The 24,532-nt window shown below is 38.2% G+C and overlaps 1 protein-coding gene across 1 annotated transcript in view; it reads right to left on the bottom strand.

The window, feature by feature from the left end:
- Positions 1-23,822, bottom strand: part of MOCOS (molybdenum cofactor sulfurase) — a 193,375-nt gene extending 169,553 nt beyond the window's left edge. The window contains exons 1-3 of the mRNA XM_009996536.1: positions 23,657-23,822; positions 21,741-21,830; positions 18,747-18,813 (exon numbers count right to left, since the gene is read on the bottom strand). Of these exons, the coding sequence (XP_009994838.1) occupies positions 18,747-18,813; positions 21,741-21,830; positions 23,657-23,822 (323 nt within the window). The remainder of the gene's footprint in view (positions 1-18,746; positions 18,814-21,740; positions 21,831-23,656) is intronic.
- Between the last annotated feature and the right edge of the window lie 710 nt (positions 23,823-24,532).

Below are 24,532 nucleotides of genomic sequence, written 5' to 3'. Positions count from 1 at the left end.
CAGGATCTCCTCCTCTTCTGTCGCTGTCTACCTTAAACATTGAATGCTAAGGGAATGCTAAGGTACCTTAATCACAAATGGCCATCCTCTACCGTATTTGAAATTAAGCAAGGCAGAGATTTTGGCAAGTCATTTAAAAATAATTTCTGTTACTGAAACACAAACCCTAACAATGCCAGAACTGTATGAGACTCAGTAATGTATTAGCAACAGCTTTTGGAAAATCTACAGGATTCCTCTAATCCCCTATCCAAATTCTGTAAGCAGAAGAAAGAAGCGTATCATTGTTTTTGATGGAAAGTTTTCCTGTTACTTTGCAAATCCTTTTGAAAACTGGGGATTCTCCAACCCTTATCTCCACAAGCTCTGGGGCTCCCAGAAAGCCTTCTAAAAATAACTGACTTCGGCATGCTTCAGATGGTAGGAAGTTTCTAGGCATTCTTAACCAGATACTCCAGCACTGCTCCACAAGGCTAAATATTCTCTGTCTTCTTCCTTGCTCAAATAAACTCAAATAATGTACAGGAACAAGGAAGTGAAAGTTTTTTCAGATAATGCATATACCTGAGCATTTGTCACGTGGTTTTGCCTTCTTCTTTGGTTATGGTAATAACAAGCCACTTTAATTTAAATAATATTATTAATTATTATAATTTATAGTATCTCTTACACCTCTCAGCTCTCTTGCAAAAAGAAACCCCTTCGTGGTTCATTGAGCTTATGAACGATAAGGAGATCAGAGGAAAGGATATTAGTATATATTTGGTACTGCCAACACAGCCCCAGGCAGCTTGGGAGACAATCCATTGCATAACTTCTGCACAGATTTCCATGGACAGGTTAATGAAATAACCTATCTCCTTTTCTTTCAGCATGTCCAGACTATAGTGAGTACATAAACAAAGAAATACTGTCTGACAACTGAACACAAGTTATCAAGAGAAATTAGAGGCTACTTACAGCAGTACAGTCTCTCTGGTTTTCTGTATGTAGAACAGAATATAAAAACTGAAGTTTTCTCATAAAAAATGTGGATCCTTCATAATTTACACACACAGCCTTGCGGCTATTGTTTAAATCGTGTAAGCAGTCTAATTGCTATCACCCAATCACTTGTGCTCAGAGCTGCAGGGCATTTATACTGTGTGATCAATCTGAGGTACTTACCTGTAGATAATTAAATTCAAAATCAGTGACAAAAGCAAAACAAGTTTGGATTGGTTCTCACTGGCTAAAAATCCTGACACCGTATCCATTTATGTATCCACTATTAAAATCAACTTTACAAATTAGGTACATTTGGGCACTAAAATATTTTACCAGAACAACACTGAACGTCTTCCTGTGCTTGGCAGCAAACCAATTCCTGTTTGGCAGGAACAGACTAACTCTGATACTGCAATAGTCACACAGGGGTATATCTTCCAGGTACTGTAAGTCTTTGCAGTTATAAAAATAAGAAAACTTCACAGATACCTTTTTCAGGTTTTCTAAAAAACCAAATGTTGCACAGGAAAGGACTTGAAGAGAACACAGTTTCTTGAAAACCCAAGTGTTTGTGATTTTGTTTTCCATGTCTCATACACGATAAACCTAAACACACTAGGACAGGGAAAAAGAACAGCTGAAACCCCATTCAAAAATGAACCACTGTATTTATGATGCAAGAGACTGAGCTGAAACTCCCTTGTCTGCAAGACAGAGAATAGGAAGTTCATGTGAATCCCAGAGATCAATAGAGAAAACATACATCTGTCTTCCTCCACTTCGTACTTGTTTCCCATAGAACTAACATGAATTGGATAAAAGCAGTATTTTAGGGACCAAGTTTCTCAACCAATGCTTAGTGGCATCACTAGGGGAAAAAATGAAATTTCAAACTCTTGACCCAAATCAGGCAGAAAAGACTGCTTAGGAAAATACTTTTTGGGGTTTCCACTTGACATGCACACACAGGATCTACTTTATTCTTTCTACTTTTTCTATTGCATGCATTCTCTTCCCTCCGATTATCCAACCTCAACTACCTGTTCTTGGTGCAACTTCTCTGTTCTGTTGTTACAAGCAAATTGTCACAGTAAAAACTCATCAGAAAGCCAAGCCCCAGTGATAATTTCAGCCACTTGGGGGGATGGGGAGTAACTTTATGCCATGACACAACCTCTGGTAGTATCTCTACCTCAGTCTCTTCCTCAGGATGCTGTCAAATTTCAAATCAGTGTGACTGATGGGAAGATGTTTCAGAGACTTACAGTATAGGGGAAAACAGATGCTGGGTTTCTCAGTTGCAGTTGAAATAGACCCAAATAAGTACCACTGGTAAGGAAAAAAGTGGGCAAACTGCTTCCATGAAGCATACTGTCTGCCAGTAGCCAAGCCACACACCAGTACCATGCAGTCCAGCCAAATGCCATTTCAAGCCTACTAACAAGTGTACTGTATTCTTCACTAGTACTGCCAATCCAGAAGCTTTCAAAAAAGAAAAGGGAGATACTGCAAGTCTCCCAGTACTTACAGCTACTATGTCAGGTTTTCTCTTGGGAGCAGAAGTCACAGCTGTGAGCTATAACACCCACAATCTCTGTTTAATTTTACAGTCAGTGCTAGGAGTCCTCCTCCTAGCCAAGACAGAGCCAAGTCTCTTTGCACTGGTAAAAGATACAGGAGCAGGCACAGGACAAGAGTCCCATAAAGGCAGAGATGCAGGAATCTTAAATTCTGCTCTGAGGTTTGGGTTTGTTTAGTTACTGTTTTGGTTACCAGTTTATTCAATGCAAAAGTGTTTTTTTTTTAAATGTCTGCTGCCATTATACAATTTTATGTCCATAGAATCCCTTTCAAATCTTCTGAAGTCAGGCACCTGGCTAGAAGGTAAGGGCTGTTCTTTTCTGGCAGTTCTACAGAAGCAGCGGAGTTGATTTGAAGATATATTTTACATAAACAATATCAGGACATAATCGAGCTCATATGGTTGTTTTTAGCTGGGAAGTATGACTTGAAGTAATACAACTGACAGGAACATCATCAAAGAGGTGCCAAGGAGCTAGAACAGTCAGGTAAAAACAGTGCTGCCTACGTAGTGAGAAAATAACACTTTAGATAAAAAACAAGGAGGAAAAAAATTAAGATTGCAGAAAACAGTGATGAATGGCAATGTCTTTTCTCCTTATAGAGTGACTATTTCTGGACATTAAGAAAAAGAGATCAGCATTAGCCCATGTAATGAAGCTAGAGGAGAGAAAAGAATGTCAAAAGTCCTAATATGTGGAGCTCAGCAGCAAAAACCTATGAAAATGCCTCAGAAATTTCTCAACTAGAATTTCTTCTAAAATTTTGGTTTAAAGGGTCAGCTAGGGGAGTGAAGAAAAACATAACCAATATAAATAACATAATGCCACATAAAAGTTTTAGAGTCTTCCAGGGTTTCAAGATTATTTTAGGGCCTCTCATCTCAGTCTGCTCCACAGAAACAGATTGTATATGTAAAGACCAAAGAGTCTTCTTTCTCAGTAGCCTACTACCCACATATTTGGGCTTTTTTTTCCCTTCACATCACAGACTTCTAGCCACAACACAACACAGGCAGTACACAAGCATAAAAGAACACAAAAACAGGGTTCTGTTGATCTGTCTTGCAAAGCTCTTTCCTGTAGTCATATCACCTACCCACAGTAGCAGAAGGAAAAGATAATAACCCCTTTGCATTGCTATTAAAAAAGCAGATAAACCTGTGAGTAAATATCTAAATCAGAGTAGCTAAATGTCTGTTCCAGAAATGTAGAAAATACATTATGAAATTAAGTAGAACCCTATTTCCACTTCATCATAGAATCATAGAATGGTTTGAGTTGGAAGGGATCCTGCAGTAAGCAGGGACATCTTCAGCTAGATCAGGTTGCTCAGAGTCCCATCCAACCTGATCTTGAATGTTTTCAGGGATGGGGCTTCTATCACCTCTCTGAGCAAATTGTTCCAGTGTTTTGCCACTCTCATTGGAGAAAATTTCCCCCTTAAATCTAGTCTAAATCTACCTTCATTCAGTTTAAAACCATTACCCCTTGTCGTATGGCTACAGGCCCTGCTAAAAAGTTTGTCCTCATCTTTCTTATAGGTCCCCTTTAAGTATTGAAAAGCTGCTATCAGGTCTCCCTGAAGCCTTCTCTTCTCCCACCTGAACTGCCTCAACCCTCTCAGCCTGTCTTCATAGAAGAGGTGCTCCAGCCCTCTGAGCAGTTTTGTCCCCCTCCTCTCCACCCGGTCCTTACCTGGTATGAACTGCTGCTGGTATCTAGAACAGAATACACAGACTCACTATTTAATTTTGCATCTGACTAGCACTTCTCCCCTTCTTACTTGCATTCCTTTCTCTGCCTTTAATTTTATTTCAGATAACTCTGCTACATGCTTTGGTGGTCATTTTTATCAGCAGCCCTAGTTTACTGTACCCACTGCAGGTAGCTTATGCAATTTATGTTTTTAATTTTTCTGCCAAGCACCTAGTACAATGGTGAGAGGTTCCATTTAAAATTACCTACATAAATAAGCATTGTATTGTGCTTATCAAACCATAGGTTCAGAAAGTTCAGAGGCAGTGTTACTACCAATGCATGGGAGGAAGATGTATCCATTTTCGAATAGGTCTAACAGACCTTAAAATGTTGCATACCACAATAATAAACTTCTCACCATTTGCTAGGAAGAATTTAAGATACTAATTTTCTTCTTTACATTGTATGAATAGCTTTTTCTGGGCAACATACTTGCCTGTGCTAGACTCAAACATAAAGTCAAATCTCCCCCAATACCATTAACAGTGGGAATAATGTATAAGACAGGTGAGAACTTTGTGCCCAGGTGTAAAACCTTCTGAAAGCTGTTGGCACCCAGGATACTGGACTTTCCAGCTCCAGATCCACCAGGCAAAGCCTGAAGTAATTTGAGGATCCACTCAGAGCACTGATAGAATGCTCATTCCAGAGAAGTAGTTGCTATCTTACACACCCACTTTCAGAGACAGGACACCAACCTAACAGGGATCTTAGGCATATCACATGCCACAGCCATTATTATCTGCCAGGAGTGGTTTTGACCATCTCCAGATGTCCGCCCTGCTGCCTGCCAAAAACTACCCATTTTTTCCACAGCTGGCACTGAGCATATATACCTGTCTACATTGCTTCAGCACCACATCCAGCATCTGGACTTAAAGCTATCACTGTCAGCAGCTCCAGTCTGCTGGCTCTGGTACTGAGGATGAATTTCCAGAAGAGGCATGGAAGGAGGCCACAGGAGAGTAGCAGCACACTCCTGAAGCTGGTAGAGCATGATTTATGTCATGAATCACTTAAAAGCTGTCTTCAAACTCTTTACCACATCAGAAAGAAAGATAAGTCTGCTGGCCTCTGTTCACCAACCTGTATATTGGTGTTTTTTCTTTTCCTTCTAGAAAGTGATACTGAACTGCATACTATGAAGAAGAAATCACCAGAACAATTTCTTTCACCGTAGTTATAAAAACAAGTTCATCAACCTTTATATTTTGTTTGTGGTTGAACCGCCATTCACACAAATTTTAAATGACTTCCAATATGCTTTGCACCTCAGTAATTATATTCTAAGTTATCAAGTTCACACACGTTTTCTTTTACTAGCAACCCACATGTGCTTGAGAGAAATTGCTTCTGAATATGCTTAATTTTAAAGTCTTCATTTTACACACTGTATGTAATCAAACTTTTTATTAAACATTGCCAAGCAATCTGTCTCATTTAAAATGAGTTGCTAGAAGAGGTAAAGGTCCATTAAGCTGTTAATTGAACACTATAACTCTGATTTTTTGAAAACTTATGTTGAATACAGTTTCCCTAAATGCTGAATTCCATATTTACCTATTTGTACTGGCATAGCTACTACTTTGGTCAGGCATATGATAACAAATTAATACAGCCATGCCAGCAAAATCTTCCCATGTAGAAAGAGGGAGGAAAAAAAAATAATAAAAAAAATTAATTTCCCTTTCTCTTATTTGAGTTTGATATGGGGAATTTCACTGTACAGGTATAAAATACAATTCTGCTAATGTAATACAAGTACACCCTAAAGGCAGAGTGCTTCTACTATAGTAATGGCTTAAGTGATCTGAGAGCTCAAATTCATTGCAAGTAAACCTCAATTAGACTTGAAAATGAAAGTCAAGCAAGTGACATAGAAAATGTTGTATGCCACTGTTTTTAGATTACTTATAATGAAGGTCAAAAATTACTTTAGGCTGTGAAAATACAACTGAGATGACTCCAAATCATATCCGCCACATATAAACATTTTTAAAAAGATTGCCACTTCTTATACATGGTTCTGAACTGGTTTGAATGCAGGTCTTTTTATGCAAAATCCACCATAAAATAATTTAAATGTGACTATACCAAACTCAAGAAACATCAACACTTTTTACATACCAGCTAATTAACCAGACATTACTTCATATCAAATTAAATTGTATTTCTCATTCTTAAATGAGTTTATATCCATCTTTGTTTTTGTAATAAGTCGAATCATAAGATAATGAAATTACTGTGGAAAAGGATGAAGCCTATATTAATTTCTCTCAAAAGGCACAAAAGTCAACGCACAGTATCACACAACTGCTGAGTTACTTTTCCTTTTTTCCCCCCTTTTCAATCAGCTGCACAAATCTCCTCACAACACTGAGAATGAAGTAATTAGCACTGCTATGTGTAAACATATTACATCTAGTAGGAGACTCTTCATCAGGGGAATCTCTCCTCCAAGCCTTACAATCTGTCGGAAAATCTTCGATCACTTGCCTTTCCAGCTTCTTACCATGGCCACACAGTTTAAAAACAGCAGGGCACCTTCCCAGCAAGTATTTGTGGTCAATCCATTCTCACTTTGGAAGGCCTGTGACAACTCTGAATTGCCAACCATGCCTTCCTCACATACAGCAACATACTTCACTGAAGCGTCCACATGGGACAACCAACAGCCCCTCAGAAGAAAGAACAGAATCCAGATGGCTTTTCCCTTTCTTTCACACACGTGCTTACAGCTCTGATTTTCATGTGCCACCACCAGGAAGGTTATCTTCGCTCATTTTTCACATAATAGAAAAAACACCCAAAATCAAAGGGAGCCCCAAATTTACAAAAGAAAACAGCATAGGTATTTTGTTAAGTACAAACAGCCCTGAAACATACCAGGGCTATCTTTCAAATTACAATAGCTGTTCAGTCCCTGAGACTTCAGATTAAGAGAATTAAATTTCCAAAACTCAGTGGAGTGTGTGCGTATTTAATTAAAAGCAGGCAGAATTTCATTTGCACTTCATTGTTAAGAATACTGCCTATAATATCACATTTTGGCAGTGCAGCTTAACTTCAATTTATACTGAAAGCATACTTCATCAAACTCATTCTGAAGTTCATTACGAACGCTAAGTGCCACTACTATTTGCTATAGTGATCCCATCCCATTTGGATGTTTAAATAGGCAAACATGGTCAGATAAAATTGGAGCAGTTTGTGAATGTTCTATGCTTTTTCAGATGAAGACTTTTGGATTTGACCCGCTACTGTGAGCTACTACCCTTGATTTTAAATTTTCACCGGTATGACTCAAGGTGTTGAAAAACTACAGAACTTCCTTGCTTGTACCTGTGCCTCTAAAGTGCACCAGGTTATTTTATTTTCCTCTCACAAATGAAGCAGCATATTAAACTCATTACTGGACTGTATCACACAAAGCAGGGATTTCTTACTGACTGACAGGAATTCACCCTTGTGCACTGTCTTCAGACAATGCATATGGCTGAGACTGTGCCCTGCAAGGCTGTTACATAGCAAAACTTTCTTCTACCCACAGGAGAAAAAGGGAGGCTTGAAGAGAACCAGCAGCATCCCATTTACTGAAATAGCCAAGACAGCTGGAAAGTGCTACTGGAAAGACAGAGGCCTTCCTCTTTCCTCTGAGCAGCTATGTCTGCCAAGTAAGAGAGAGGAAAGGCATTGCTCCTACTCGTTTTCGCTCAGGTAAGTTTGCTTACCTGACCTATATCATGGTTGTTCAGACTTCTTCCTTTATTCACAAATAAATACAGGCAACATTTATGCTGCAGTCATGGACAATAATGCAGAAATTATCAACTTGTAGCACACTACTTACATGGGAGAAACATGACCAAGTAGAGTTAGTTAGGAGGTATGTTTTAATCCAGGCTTGGTCACTGCTTTCATATGCTGTCTCAGCCATAACACTGTTGAAGGATGGATTGATTTTGGTCACAGGGTGGATTGAATGTGATGATGCAGACCCTCTGCTGCCCCAGCTGTGTTGTGGTCAGCACCAGCCAACCTTGTTCCTTCTGAAGTTACAAAGGCGGTGTGCTCAACGTTGTTCTTGTTTTAAATGCAAGTCCAGTGGGCTGAGACCATCTGACACTTTTTGACCTTGCCTCTTGGTCAGTGAGTCTGGTTCAGTGCTTACTGGGCACTATCTTGTCCTGGCACAATTGCAGTGACTTGGTGTGGTTAGGCACTCTGCAACTTCACCTGGAACTCCTGTTGCTTGGGAAATGTACCCAAGACCCCTTCAGCCTGAATCACAACCCCACTCTAAAAGTTACCGACATCACCTGTCAAGAATTGTGGCCACAATGGAAAAAGATGGCCCAAAGTCAATCATCTTGTGACCCTATAAATACTGATTCTAAAGTAAGGCTCTCTGGGATCGCAGCAGGCTGGTACCTCGTATTTCACAACAGATCAATTCTGACAAAGGATATGAGTGACAGGGTCAACTCGGACTCTTGTGACAAAATGGGAAGTTTTCCTTACCCTTTTATTAGACATAAATCATGAGCCAAGTCTGGGAATAAGTGTGGATTCAGCTGCACCTAGAATCTGCTCTGAGAAGGATTTTAGAAAGCAAAGGGGTCCTTACTGAACCTCATGGCCCAGAGGGAGGGCATCCCTCATTCTCTTTCCCCGATCCCTGCATAAATTATTCCAATCCAATCCTGACTCAATCACCTCTATCTCTGTATAAAGAATTTCTCCTGATCCCTGTGTAAACCAGTCCAACATGATTCCAACCTCTATATGTTTCTTCCATATAGTAAAACTTGCCGTGAAACAGTTGAGCTTTTACAAATGTATATTAAAATAACTTTTTCTAATATCTTTGGTGTTGATTATTTGAGCAACCTTAAGTCCTTTGACTCCCATCCATGATTCTACAATATTAACGGAGCTCACATCAAGCATGCTGGCATAATTAAAAATCCTATCTGTGGCCTGCAGTTCAGTCCTTGGAGTGCCAGACAGCTACTATCTAGCAAGCTTGTACAGGGGAACTTCAGGGACCACATCAGCATGGGACTAAAGAGTTTCCAGCCCTGCAGGGCTAGAATGACTCTTGTCTAAATGTATTGAATTCTAGTTTTCACTTCCAAAGGAAGTCAGATCTGTGTGAAAAAAAAACAAAACAGCCTTCAGCTTTAATGAATTTGCAGCAAGATTGTAAGCATCTTCAGAAAAATTCTTACTGGCAGGCAGGTCCCATTCTCCTGGTGCAAGGAACTTGATATGTACAGTGAGTGAAATAGAGGCTCACCAGAGAGCCAGCATCCTAAAAGAGATGGCTGAGTGGGACACCACATGGAATTCTGGCACCGGGATTTTGGAGCCAAGAGGTCAGTGCATTTTTCTTAGCAGAACAAAAGAAACTAGGATTCTGCTTTGCACCTCTCCTGCAGAGTGCTTTCCTTGTTAGCATGAAAACCTCAGAATTATATTCCAGAGGTCACTTTTAGTATTGTTCATCATCATTGGTCTTTTGGTGGTGTTTATTTGCTTCCTGCAACAGAACACTGATTTCATACACAGTTTACTCACAAGTTAGAAAAATCTGGTCTGTGAACATCGACAGATTGCTATGCTATCTCTAAAACCTCCTTTACTGCATGACAGGTATTGTGCAAAAAATTTTAGTGAAATACCAAACACCTTTAGAAAGGCAAAGACAAAGGGAAAGAAGTGGTAAGATGAGTGCTGAGAAAAGCCTGAGTGCAGAAAAGATCTTTTGAACACTGTTGACTGTGAACACTGGATTCATTACAAGTCTGAGGAGTTTTCATAAAATCCAAAGCATATACATCTTACTCCTACAAAACAGTCTCACCATCGAAAAGGCTGCAATAAATTCTAAAGTATTAGCAACATGTGATTGAGCTGGCACTCAATACTACTAATGATGCAATTTTCTTCTGCCTTGACACATATCAGATATACCAATAAAATGTAGCAAATTAAACCTGGATTCACTAGACATTATTAACCTTAATATAAAGGAGACAGCTCTGTTTAAAGTCTTTCTTCATTTATCTTTCATATTCCTGTATCTTACCATGCCTCATGCTGCTTCTTAAAGGCACCCTTTAATTTCAAGGACCCTTCTCTTATAACTTTCGTATTAGAAATAAAAGTTTAAAACAGGTGAGAAACTTGAATCAATGAAATAAGCAGAGAAACAAAAGAAAGAATAAAGAAAGTTAGAAGGAACTCATCAATATTGCCAGCATATATTGTAAAGGTGTATCTAAGCTTTAGGCATTATGTGCTGCATATTTCCAAACTATTAGTGAAAGCTAGTGCGTTTAGCTTCAAAGAATTAAACACTCAAAGTGACCAAGTGCATAAAATAATTTTCTTCAAGTCAATGTGGTTTCCTACGCAACACCAATCTATACAAAATCTCACAGTTTTCTTTCACTTTTGCTTCATTCATATCAGTATCAACCAGATTACAGACCACATTTTCAGCCTAATACATAATTTTAGAACAAAAATAAACAGGCGGAATCATGTTCCAACCAATTTATTACATTCTAGAAGAATCCTCACAAAGATGTGCTTTCCTTCGTTCTGGAAATCCATTGTGTCTGCAGTTTTCCTCTATTAGTGTGAAATCCTGGTGTCATTTCCCTAATTTTAAAATACTTTTTGTCTTCTCCTAGCATCCAGAACATTTAATCAGGTCACATCACCACTGAAGAATCTTTTATTCTGTCTCAATTACCATACCCTTGACTGCCATACTGCAGGACTTATTTCAATGACCTCATTTTATTTGAGCTACACATTTCAGAAAAATGAAGACAATCCAGAACAAGTCCAGAGACAGGACCAATGAGATTGGGATGGAGGATGAAAAATAGACCTTGGAAGTAGACCCTAAAGGAACTTACCATGTTTGACCTACGAAAACTAAAGAATGGGTCAGGTTTCTACATGCATGCATGCATCAGAAGAGGTTAATGGTACATAAGACAAAAAAAAGCCTATAAGTAACAGAAAATATGGTGCAGAAAAAAAGAGGATACTGCCTTCCCATAAGCCAGTGGAAGAGGGAATTTTCTAGCCCTTCCACTAGGGAAATATCACAAATAGTAGATTAAAAGTACCTCGTAGTAGCAGCTGAGACATAAAACCCCTGCATGCCCATACCTTTGAATCATACCAGCTGGGATGTGTTTATGATCTGGCACCCTAAAACTCTTATTGGGCCCTCACATTCTCATTTCATCCCTGCTCAGGTGAAGGTGGCCAGTTTCCACCACATCATTATCTCTTGTCAGTCACTGCTCCTCCTCCTGTACTCCCTGTTCTGCTCACTTAGTTTCTTCTGCCCAACACTGCTGCTGCAATGCTCTTGCTGTCTCCGCTCCCTCTGGTGTCTTCAGGCAGCCTGGAAGCTGTGCAGCTGCCCTGCTTCTTGCCACTAAAAGACTCAAACTTTCATCGGGGCAGCAATGTCCTCAGTAACAAACTGTTTTATGTGTAATGAACACAGCTAGCTGGTACCTGCCTATGGCCAAGTGGATTCTCAGTGTTGTGAGGAGAAAAAAAGGTAACAACCACTAACAGACATGGGATATTATTAACTGAGAATTTCAGCAAGACAGCAGGCTGCTGAGGGGAGAAACACAGAAAAAAACCCACAGAGCTAGAACTATAGCATCTAGCATGGGTGCTGTAAATAACTTGTTCATTAGAGAAAGAGAGAACTGAGCATATGTGCCATGGTTTGGCAAAGCAAGAGTGTTTGCTCTATCTGTAAGAAGACTGAATGAGCTACAGATAATCTGGAACAACACATAAAAGCCAATGGCATTATTTGAGATGAGAAGACAGCCACAAATAATTTAGAAATACATATATATATTCAAAATGTAAATAATATGGCATGAACTACCTAGCCTCTGTTCACAATGATAAAAAAGATAAGCGACACTAATAGCTATTCACTTAGGAGGACTTTATAATGCAAACATTTCAGTGAGTACCAGTGTTAAAGTGCTAAAAATCAAAACAGGATCATGAAATGTGTGCAACAAAAACAGTACTAAAGAGCTGAGGAAAGATAGCAGTAAGTAGAGTCAGAATTGACATGCTTTTGGATGAGGAAAAAAGATTAATAATGCAAACAATGGCTGTTTAAGGACTCAAGTTTGCTGGTTAAAACTGCAGCAAGGTGGGGCTCAGGTAGCAAACTGCTTTTCAGCAGAAGTGACAGCAGCAATTTCAAATTTGTTGAGACACAGATGTCACTAGGGAAGCCCTTGGAAATGCTGTAGAGTCTCTTCAACGGCTTAATTATAACAACAGATTGAATTCTCAGATTGTTTTATAAGTGAAATGAGTAAGATTAAAAATGGAGCTCAATACTGCCCTTGCTAACTTCACTGAAAGATCATTAGAGACATCTTTAAAAGATGCAGTAACAAATTATCTCTGTGCTTCTGAAAACATAGATGAATTAGTCTTTCTCAGGGTGTCTGTGTGTGCATATAAATATACAAAAAACATAAGGTATAAACAGCACAGGTCAATTACACAACTTCATCAGTTGTGTAGATCTTAATAGAGGATCAGTGCATAAGTTTCAGATGGTAGAGCAGAAAAGTATCTGCAGTCTTAAAAAAAAAAATAGATATGAGAAAAAGTATCAGCTGAATTTTGGACAACATACATAACATAAACTGGCATTCAAATTCTGTAACTGGAGTTTACAGAAATGGAACAATTCAATGCTATATAACTTACACTGAGAAACAGAACTGCACTGAAGTCAAAACAAAATTGTCAAGCACAAGAGGTGTATAAAGGGGGTGGCAGAAATTACTTTAGTGCTAAATATCTGGTCTTTTGCAAGCCTTACTTAAAATACAAATAATCATCTAGGTCAGTAATGAAGTGGTCAGATTCCTCTGCAGCTGCCAAATGGACTGCTAGGGCTCACAACAGGTAGAGGGACTATGTTTCTACTCACTAAACAGCCAGGGCAACAAGTCTTACCAGAAAAGTCACAGATTGGTGTCTCATTATACTGCTTCTTAGCAAGCAACTACAAACCCAGAAGATGCTGAAACACCGCATTTCTTCTACAAGTACTGTACAGCCTAGAGAGGAAAAAAAGCTTCCAAATAAAACCTGAAGGAGGCAAAGACATGAAGAGAAGGGAAAACTGAATTTGCATTGGGGAAATGTCACTATTTTTACCAATATATTTTCTTCCAACTGGAATATCTCATTCATCAACTGAGCTGTCCTCTTGCAGGTTTCCCTGCAGACACACAGAGGGCATCAGGTCCCTGACAAAACAGTAGCTGAGGAGGCAGCAAGGCTATATGCACTTAGAAAACACAAGCTAATATGGTGGCCTGAATCCAAGTAAGCCTGTACCACTCTCTCCACTCTGAATGTTACTCAAGAGAGTAATGGCATAGCAAGATCACTTTTAAACTTAGTCTCCATTGCTTCTTTGTCACAGCCATATTATAAAAGCAGACTCCTGAGGTTTTTTTTCTGAATTGGGAAGGGAAAAATTTAAAAGTTGTGTTCGCTCTTTTTCAATTATCTTTGCAAAACACCCCCTAACCACCCATACAAATTAAACACAGAATTACCCAGAAGCATTTCATCCTTTGTGTTCATAAACTAGCAATCTTGGTCTCCAGATTTTAATTTATTCCAGTGTAATATTTCTTTCTTTCAATAAATGAAGCATTCCAGATTTTGCTTTCTTTGCAACAAAGACTACTTAAAGAACAAGACCATGAATGCACAAATTTTATTTACTGCAATTTCTTCATGCAAAACATGAAGTTATAAAGCTGCCTACCACAAGAGTAACAGCAGTATTAGCAAATTCATTTTTAAAGCTTCAGTTTATCAAGTTAATGGTTAATTAATTTATTAAAACAGAGACGAAAGTCCAGGAGCAAAGTTCCAAACTAAAACAGACCAATTATATTGGGTTTTAAACCAGTTTCCTAACTCGTTAAAAAAATCATCACTTGTTACCCTGTCCAGAAGCTGCCTTTTTTTTTTTTTTGCATAGGACTGCAAGAAAGTAAACCCACGAAAAGTAATGGATTGACTCCTAGAAGCAACTGTTTATAAAATGGAACCCGTTGTCTTAATTTTAAGTTTACTGTGCATCCCACTATATTTGTTTCTTTTAGTGCTAAGAAGAAAAAAAACAAGTTCCCACAGTTGTATAAAAGGCTGGGTGGGACCAAGGAGGAAACAAGAATCTGCACCACAGCCATTGCTCTGTTGTTCCTCAGGGCATAACACAGTCAGGGTATCAGCCAGCTCACTGTGGGCACACTGGAGTTGTTTCATTGCACACCTACATCAAATCATTACCTGAATCACGAGGAAAAAGATCACCCCTCTTGCCCATTATCTAGCTCTTAAAAAACCCATCCATTATTCATAATTATCTTCTAAAGCTTCTTCCATTTGCTATGTACAGTCACCCCAGTGAGCACTGTCTCCTTTTGCTAGACTTCACAAACTGTGGTATTTCAGACTTGCCGTGGAAAGTGAACAGGACCAGGAAAAGCAGCCTTTGCAAATGGCCTTATAAAAGCAGCATGCCCAAGGGCTGAACCATCCTAGTTTTGAAACAAGGTTTTCAAATTGATAGGTACCATTAAGGAGGCCAGGACACAGCACTCAGATGTCAGTCATCCATACAGTTTCCTGTTGATGACCTTTGCAAAGGACAAATCAATATTAAGCAGATACTATATCTACTATTTCTTACTGTGTAGGAAAGGTCAACCAATTTTCATGTATGTAGCAGTTCTAACATTACTGTTTTCAGACAAAGAATTGCTTACCCCTGGGAATAAAGCAAAAATTCTTATCTTCTCCTGCATATCACCATTTCAGAACATGTGATAGTTAAAAAAAATAAATAAATACTTGGAATGGAAACTTACTTCAAAAGCAAGATATGATGCTTAGAGAAGGATTGCAAAGCTTTACCTTGTTATCATGAAACGATCTTTACAAATACAAGCTAAATGAAATTATAAACAGTATTTAGAAGATTGTTTCCTTCACAAAATCTGGTACCACCTGTATGTTTCACTACAGAAGCAACTATTTTTTTAAAATACTAAGCTATTTACATTCTTTTTGTGCATGGCTGCTGCACCTTTTGTCATTTGTATGCACATGCCACAGAGATTATTCTACTTTTATAGTTCACCAAGATGGCATATTTTGAGAGAGGCTTTTAGCAACATACAGCTTTTGGTTCTATATTTAAACTTGATCACATGTAGCTCACTGCCAAATCCTTTTAGCTTCAGTGAGAAAATTCTATAGTACACATATTGCTACAATCTAGGAAATGCCTGGTGCTGAAATCTTCGATGAAGCATCTTCTTCTTCTAAAATAAATTTATTTGAATTCGTAAAGTATGCTTAATTTTAACATTTCACAGTATCTGAAAGTTCAAGGATAAACATCAAAACTCTATTAAATTCAACAACACAGTGTTCAAATGAAAATCCCATCATTTTGCGTATCTTAAATATATCACAAACATGAAACAACACCAAAACTTCAGTCTGGCTCTTGTTAGAAGACACTGCTGCACTATTTTCTATTGCAAGTGTTAGATCTACAAAGACAATGTCTTCAAATATTCAGAAAACTAGTATTTTTAAATGCTTGCATATGGGAAGAGGGTTATTTAATACTCCAGGTAATGAATTTCTGAGTTGCGTTGTATCTGCAGCATCATAAGGAGATAGTGCACTAGTGTTGTTTAGTTGTATAGAACTGGAGCAATGGCATTTCCATGCATCTGTAAGCAAAGTCATAAAAAGGATCTATAATCTTTTGATGCATACATTTAATACCTCTAGCCAAGGTTTATTACAGTTCTAGCTTCCTCATCTCAGTCACCCATGCTTAGTGTAGTGATACACACAATGTTAAAAATCTCTCAGCAGTTCAAGGGAAGCAATGTTTTTAAGAATAAAATAGTTATTTTTACTCTTATCGTACTTGAGTTTGTCAAAAGGTAATCTGTTTTGATTACTGTAACTTGAAAATCATAGAAAACAACCACCAACTCAAGAAATTAATTATTTATGCTATTTTCTTGCAAATCCATGTTCTAAGAGTGGTTTCCGTCTATCAAGCAAATCTGAAGGCAAAACCAAATCATTCAGCTTTTTACTGTAGAAGAATGTACACTGGCGTATTAGGAAAGTCTATTCTGATGCTGCTATCACCAAAATCAACAAATATAAATCACAGATTAAGCTCTGTGTTTATTTTTCGTGAGTTGCTTGTGTCGCCCCATCAGAAAATCATATTATCTTTGAGTCAAACACTGAAAAAAAAACATACTTCTGGCTGCAGCCATGTGCCAAAAGCAGAATTCAAAGCAAGTAATTCATTTTAAGATTTCTGAAACTACCTCCTGAATTATTCTTTCACTGAGGAAATCCAGTCTATATGCTGTGATGCAGGACAGACATGCCTGTCACCTGGTGTTGTCATATTACTTATTTTGATTAGCTGCAATGGCATAGAAGTATAGATTTTTTAATATACTTTTATTGCCTTTGAGATAGCTGACTTACTGACCATGGTCCCATCATTTTGCGTATCTTAAATATATCACATATTTGGGGCATTTTCTTCCTGAATTTTTATGACTACACCTTTTTGATGACTATGCTTTTTAGATTTTTACTGGGGAATAATGACTGAATTTCTATAGGCGTAGATGACAAATTCTGTGAGGTGTAATACTGACAACGTTCATTTGGATGCAGAGGGCTTTTTTTTTTCCCCCTCCAAAAATAAAACAAAAAAAGAAACAGAAAACCAATACAAACACTAGTACGATTTTCCTCATCTCCCATCCTGCTCTTATAAGAGTCTCGTGTTTCGTCAAAGGAAGATCCAAGCTGAAGATGTTAGCTCTTTTGAATTATCTATGTAAGTTACATGCTGGAAGTCTATTTCCTTATTCCCTAATAAGGGAGAACAGAGTACAACAATCCTTATTCTAGGAACAGGTACACTTTCTACTGTGCCTTCATCAGAAGAACTGCTAAATGTTGACACTGAAATACCCCTGAGTGCAAATGGCAACCAGAATGCTAACGTTGCATGTGAGCACACAGGTGTGCTCAGGAGAATCTACAAGGGTGTAGGCGTTGCTGTACCTGGCTGTGTCTGCTTTTGAACACACGTATTCCACATAGATAGTTACTGTCATTTCACTTGGCCCTACACTAACCGGTTGGCATACTGCACAGCTTAAGAGAGGGTTGCAAGAGAAACAAAATTAAACACTTGCTCCAGAAAGTTGGTGACAAGGCAGGAGGGACAGGTCATATCCAGCAGCATCTCCCAGCTTTTGTCTTGTCTCTTGTTTTTTTACATTCTCTTAGAAATGTCAGAGAAAAAGTAGCAGTAAGTTGTCAGGCAGGTTTTATTCATTACAGCTGTGAGCATTACACATTATTGTTATAGTTCCACTGCTACTAATTTGAATTCTGTGATGTGTGTTGAAGAAATCCTTGATTTTAAAGAAGATGATAAAACAAGGAAGAATCCCTGACGCTTCTTTTCTTAAACAAAGAGCACCATCAAAACCAGGAAATAAACTCAAACCATACATATTCTTCAATAAAAATATATTTTATAAAATACTAAGTTACCTTAAACAAACCCCTAAATCTGATAATCAAGTACAAAAGTTGTATATTTCCTCATGATGTAAAATAATGGTAAGAACTGTAATTTCAGCACACTCTATCCTGGACTTTCAGCAGGTACATTATTTAGAGATTCAATTCACTTTCTTCCCATACCCAGAAATCCCAGCACTGAATTTTACATTTACCTTTTCTTTTTGCTCTTAAAAAATATACTAAAACTACTTTAAAAGGTATTTTATTACTCCAACAGGAGTACCTGCTGTAAAGCAATGTACACACTCCCATAAACGTTTTATAAATTCTCAGAAGCCATTATGCTCTATTTAATTTCATCTGAATTTTAACCATATCCTTGCACTTAACTACACCTTACGATCTTACCACACCATCTTATAATCGCTTTTGAGAATCCAATTTCTATACCTTAATTAAAACTGTGGACTTATATTACAGCACTAATTTAAGTAAAGGACTTAAGAGAATTGGGACATCTGGGAGAAAAAGAACTGAATTTATCCAACACTTGACTGTCCAAGCACCTTGTGTTTTAAAAGTGTGGTGTTTTCTTCAGATGACAGATGACCCTCAGAAATGCTAGCACATCAAAGTCATCAAAACAGCACAGGCCTAATCAAAATGAAGACTATGAAAAGCATCATATAACATCTGAAAGAAAGATTAGTCTACCTGTATCGGACATGCTCAATTGTGTCATATGTCAGCTTGCTGCTGATATTCTGACTATGAGGGTTGCCTAGGAGACAAGAGAGATACAGAAGTTAATCATTAATCACAATTTTTCTATTAATTTTTTCTTTTATTAAAGTATTACACCAAGTCTGCCTGAAAAGATGACAAAGAAAGATTTAACGTATACTTCACAGCAATACCCTGAAGCTCCTTAGAGCAGTTAGTCAAGAGAAGGGACAGACCTGGAAACCAGCTGGATCACTTACTAACATTTAGGCAGTTCCATTAAAAAGGAAATGCAACTGCATATACACAAGTGTACTAGAAAAAATTACAGAAAGAATGCACATTCATAAATAAATTTGCACACTAGCTAAAAAGCAATTGAGAAGAGATAGCATCTGGAGGTAATAAACATTCATGATTGGAGAACAGGACTAACCCTGGGTTAGTCTCTGAAATTCAAGTAGCTCATAAAAATACAAATTTTATTGCAAAATTAGTAGCCACCTCAGCACAGCTCAGTACAGGCATGTATTAACAATTAAGAGAGCATGTAAGAAGGGCATTAATTTATCTTTTTGAGAAAAAAAAGATTATAGCAATATCCACAGAGGCACAGCATACTTTCCTATTAGTAAATGCTTAATGAATATGCCTCAATAGTTTTGAAAGAAAAGAATAAAATAAAAAGGTTATATTAATACAGTTTTTGCTGTAGACTGCAGTATTAGCTACTCTCTTTAAAGTTTAAAAAACACCCTGCTGATATTGAGTGAAGGTGTTAAACAGAATAAATTTAGAGCTCAAACCCAAAATCTAGCACCTCGACTTTTCGTATCTGATGTTGCATTTCTGTAATTTCCAATTCAAATATTATCAATTTAGAAGTGAGTATCCCTGTTACTTATATTCCTTTCCTTCATTTACACATGCAGCAGTTAAACTGCAGTTCTTCAGGCCTGCAGATTATCACCAATAAAATAAAAAAACCTGTAAGTCAAACTCCCTCTTCACCCACATATATGTCCATTAAATGAACTCTTTTTATACAACAGTTACTGCCCTCAGTACAGCAGAGATGTAACTTTAAAAAATGAAATTTGACTATATTAGAGTTCTTGTTACCATTTTAGTTGAAAGCAGTATTAAAAAAGATACAGTTTGTGCTCCCATAGTATTACAGGTACAATGCAAATCTGCTCCTAACTGGCAGCACTACTATTTCCATTTACAAGTACTCAATTGATTCACAAATTTATTTTTTTTCTGCCATAGATGTAAGGATTGAGCCCAATGTTTTTTGAAAGAACTAAGATCAGAGTGCATATGCTCATTTTACAATGGCTGTAGTGACAGAACATTAATTTTAATACCACTGGCGTGGGCTTGAATGGGAGATTTTGAATGTAATCAAATCAACGTGCCTTGTTATAACAGCAAAACAAATCTGTCCCTATGAAGAACAATATCTACTTCATAGTGGAACTTAATTCCACACTCTGTATCCTGGCATTCCTAGCATTCAAGAAACAAGAAAGAGGGAAATGACATGTACAGTGGCAAACTGAAAATAAAAAGTATGCAGAATTCTCAAGTGGCTCATGCAGGTGATGAGCACAAGTGTGTTGATCTTTGAGTGAACACAGTGATACCTAGTTCCCAAGTTTCCAAGAGGAACTTGGGAAGCAGCTACCAAGCTGGTGAAAGGTCTGGAGAGTAAGCCCTATGAGGAGAGGCTGAGGGAAATGGGATTGTTTAGTTTGAAGAAGAGGAGGCTAAGGGGAGACCTCATTGCTCTCTACAACTACTTAAAAGGAGGTTGTAGGGAGGTGGGAGTTGGCCTGTTTTCTCAAGTGAATAATGACAGGACAAAAGGAAATGGCCTGAATTATGATCTTCAAGGTCCCTTCCAACCAGGATGATTCAATGATTCAATGATTCTGTGATCACTTTGCTCTATGTATCAGGGGGCACAAGAAAGACAAAACTAGCTAGAAGGACACAGCCTACAGATGGCAACCACAATAACAGATTTTGATTACTTCAGTGGTACTGCTCACAGCGTATATAGATAATACTGTACAGTGTATCTTCTTTTTTTCTGGTCAAGCATGAATCACTCTAATGTATATTGTCTCACACAGTGACAGTATTTCCTAAACAATGTAAGCTGCTGCCTTGGTACAATACCATATTCAGTGTGTGGTTCTCATCTACATAATAATGTTCAAAGGAGAGGAAAGGTTTAAGTAGAGGATCTGGGGACAAAGGACTTGTAGGTGGTGCTGAAGTGCCTACCTCCACAGCTGAAATAGCTAAATCTCTACCCAGATATTTCACAGTTCTGTCAATATTTTTACTCACATTCTTATAAGAAAAATTTATTTGGTGATACGTATCTTTTTTTCTGAGTATGCACCTAAGTCTAACAGCCTGGGAGAGATACAGTACCTATTCCCTGCTTGAATTCACATGGGATCTTTGAGCTAAGATTTCTTCTAAATTAAATGCTTATACTGAGACACAATATAAGCTCCTTGTGATGACTCTTACCAAGAAGGTTCTGGATTGTCATCCTTGCATAAGAGATTGGTTTTTTAGCATGTTGTGTGGGGAAAAAAAAGAAAAAAAGACTGAGCAAACAGTGCTAGAAATATATTGTATTTGTTGACATTGTATTTGTTGATATTGTATTTGTTAGGGCATGGTGCCCTAACCCCTGGGCAACAGAGTCATGCTGCCTTTGATTTTTCTTCTTCACCAACACAAACACATTTTTAGCCACCAAAGAACAAGGGAAGTAGTGACACAAAGGGACTATAACTCCTTTTTAAAATTACTGGTCTTCCAACTACTCTATAGCACTGTTAAAAAACTTGCAGAAGTACCCTTCCAACAACTCAGGAGAAAGTTTTGACATATTTAGATGGTAACTTGAGACCATCTTGAGACTATGGTAACTTGAGACAAGAGGTGTTTTACACTTACCATAAATGTTGCTTCTCAGATCATCAGTAAAAGCTTTAAGGAGACTCTCTGGGAAAAGTGCTGAACCAGCATGGTCAAGGTACGTAATACCTAAAATAAAGATAAAATTACTAGATACAATTTTTTAACATCTTTAATTCCATTTTTGTACATGGACTACATTGTGAAGTGCACCATTCACACACTCCTAGAGCAGTCCACCACACAAAAAGTCAACTTCCCTAAAGTTCCTGGGCTATGGCATTTTCTGTGCCTGATGCAGAAGCCTCTACAGCTCTCAGGAAACACTTCTCAAATATGTTGCCATACTTAGGCAAAATTCACAGCAAGCATCTTTCACTCACTATCAGGAGAAAAAAAAAAAAAGAAAAAACCAGAGTGTAAATACATGATAATGAGGAGAGAGACTTTACTTATCAAGCCTGAAGATGAAAAACAGTGTGGGACCACTAAATAACTGAGAAGAGACCCACAAATCTGCAAGGCTAAATAGACCGCACAAGAGATTTCAGTACTGACACACACACACACACACCCTTCCCCCTGTCCCCCAGCACACAGTGGGAACAGCATCCTGTGGAACCATTGATTTTGGCAGGAACTTCCTGGTCAACAAGTTAAAACAGCAGCTGAGCACACTGTGTTGGAATGGTCCTGTGGTCAAAAGCACTCATGGAGTATTTGGATGGAGGATAAAAAAAAAAAAAAAAAAAAAAAAAAAAAAAAAAAGAGGGGGGGAAAAAAAAAAAAGAAGAGGAGGATACAAAAGAAGCCAAATATTTTTATTGCATCTTTATAATTTTCAATTAAAACCAAAATATTTTAAGAGGTCCTTCCTTTCAGATTTGGAAAAATCTTTTTGTTCTGCCTGTACAAAACAGAGCAAGCTGGTGTCTTCAGCCACAGTACTTTGTTACTCCTAGGCACTACTGATTATGAAAACTACTACTATCACAATTATAATAATTATTATTAATAGCAACAACAACAGTAGTACTGGCTTCTTGTTGACAGATGAAGTAACTTCCTCAAGAACTGACAAGGCCTTAAATCATGCTTGAAGCCCAAAGACAAGACTAATTTAGGTTTTAAAGTATTGAAATATTTCTTGCCACTGTGCTGCACTTAACATTCAATTCATTTTCCTTTTGTATTATTAAGCTATTGCAAAACTTTTAAATACAAGCTTATTGGAAACTAAGGCTTTTTCATGTTTCATCATTTTAGATTTCTTAATCTTTAGCAATTATTTTTCCATTTCTCCAGTGTGTTTCATACCCTTTATTAGTTTTTTCATTTCACTTACCTTAAGTATTTCAACCTACTTCAAATTTTCATAATGATGAATATGATTAAGATTAGAATTTATTAAGTATATTAAAAGCCCTCCCTTTCCACAGGGATTTAAAACTGAGGTAAGCTTTAAATGAGAAGCTTTGACACTTGGAAATATATATATATTTATATATTATGTTCCTGTAGCAGTGATTCAGTTGGTAAAGATGTGGGGAAGTACTAATGATAAAAACAATCTGTACACCCATCTCTCTTCCCTTATTTTCAGAAAGGGAAAACTCCCCTGCCTTAAGAGTTCCCCACTTACAGTATCTAGCAAAAGAAGAATTTTAATGATGGCTTGAAGTTAATCAAGTGTTTTGAGGTGCTTTGAGAGGAAAAGAGTGGGAAAACCTGGATCGATTTATCAGATGTACAGATTTTAGGTTTCCACATTCCTTTTTTTTAAATCCTAGATTGTTTCTCCCAAGTGGTATGAAGCAGCATGTACAAGCACATGGGGGTCAAAATGCAGATGGGGGTCGGTTTCTGACAGGGAATGTAACAGCTGCTTGGCTCACCCCCAAAACCCAGGGGGTTTGGAGGGCAAAAGGCAGGCGAGAGACAGCCAGCTCCTCTACCTGGCATGGCCTCAACCCACGAGGGGAGAGCAGGGAGGGGATGGCAGCAGGCCATGTGCACGCCGTGGCCGCCCTGAGAGCCAGGGTTGCTGCACGGCTCACAGCTTGGCACCAAATGCCTCCCCTTTGAGGTGAAGCTGAAGCGGGGAGCAACAGCCACAACCATCAACACGGGGGCCTGGCTTGATGGCAGCGGTCTGGGTAATAACCCATGGTCACTGGCTACAGCTGGGAGAGCTGGGCAAGGTAGGTCAAGAGGTGAGAAAAGGAAGAGGCAACCCTAAGCCAGAGACAGTGGGGAAGGACTGATCTCCTGGGGGCAACCATCTCGGGCAACACTGTCTCTCAATAAAGCCCACACAGAGATGCCATTTAGCTCATTAGCACTTAGCAGCATCAAAAGCACTGCCTAGTGATGCTCCTCTGGAGGCAGACAACTGCCAGTTTTGGATTCTTCCAGCCCTAAGGAGGTTGACAGCATTCAAGTGGTAATTCCAACTATACAGCACAAGAGAAAATACAAGCGAAAACCAGGCAACCCAATGAGACTCCTCAAACATAAACTATTCACCAACAAGAGAAAAGGCACTTTAAATCCCCACTGACACTCCTGTGAGGCAATGTGGACTAAAAGATCTCTAGGTAAAAGCCTCCTAAGTGTTTTCTTTAAATTTTAGTTGTTATTTTAATTTATTCATTATGTTATCCTCACTACAAAGGACAAGATTGCAGCTCTGTGAAATGGAAGTTAAAAAAATCAGCTGTGCATTTTTAAAATTCCTCATCTGGGTATGTTACTTTGAAACATGGGAGGACATTTGGCTGAGGAAGGACAATTATTAATTCTTAATTTTTTGTCATATCTTTAATGCTGCT

Source organism: Chaetura pelagica, unplaced genomic scaffold, assembly GCF_000747805.2.
Source record: "Chaetura pelagica isolate M959 unplaced genomic scaffold, ChaPel_1.0 scaffold82, whole genome shotgun sequence".
NCBI classification, from domain to species: domain Eukaryota; kingdom Metazoa; phylum Chordata; class Aves; order Apodiformes; family Apodidae; genus Chaetura; species Chaetura pelagica.
The sequence above is the reverse complement of the archived record's forward strand: the minus strand, read 5'-3'. Positions and strand labels throughout refer to the sequence as shown.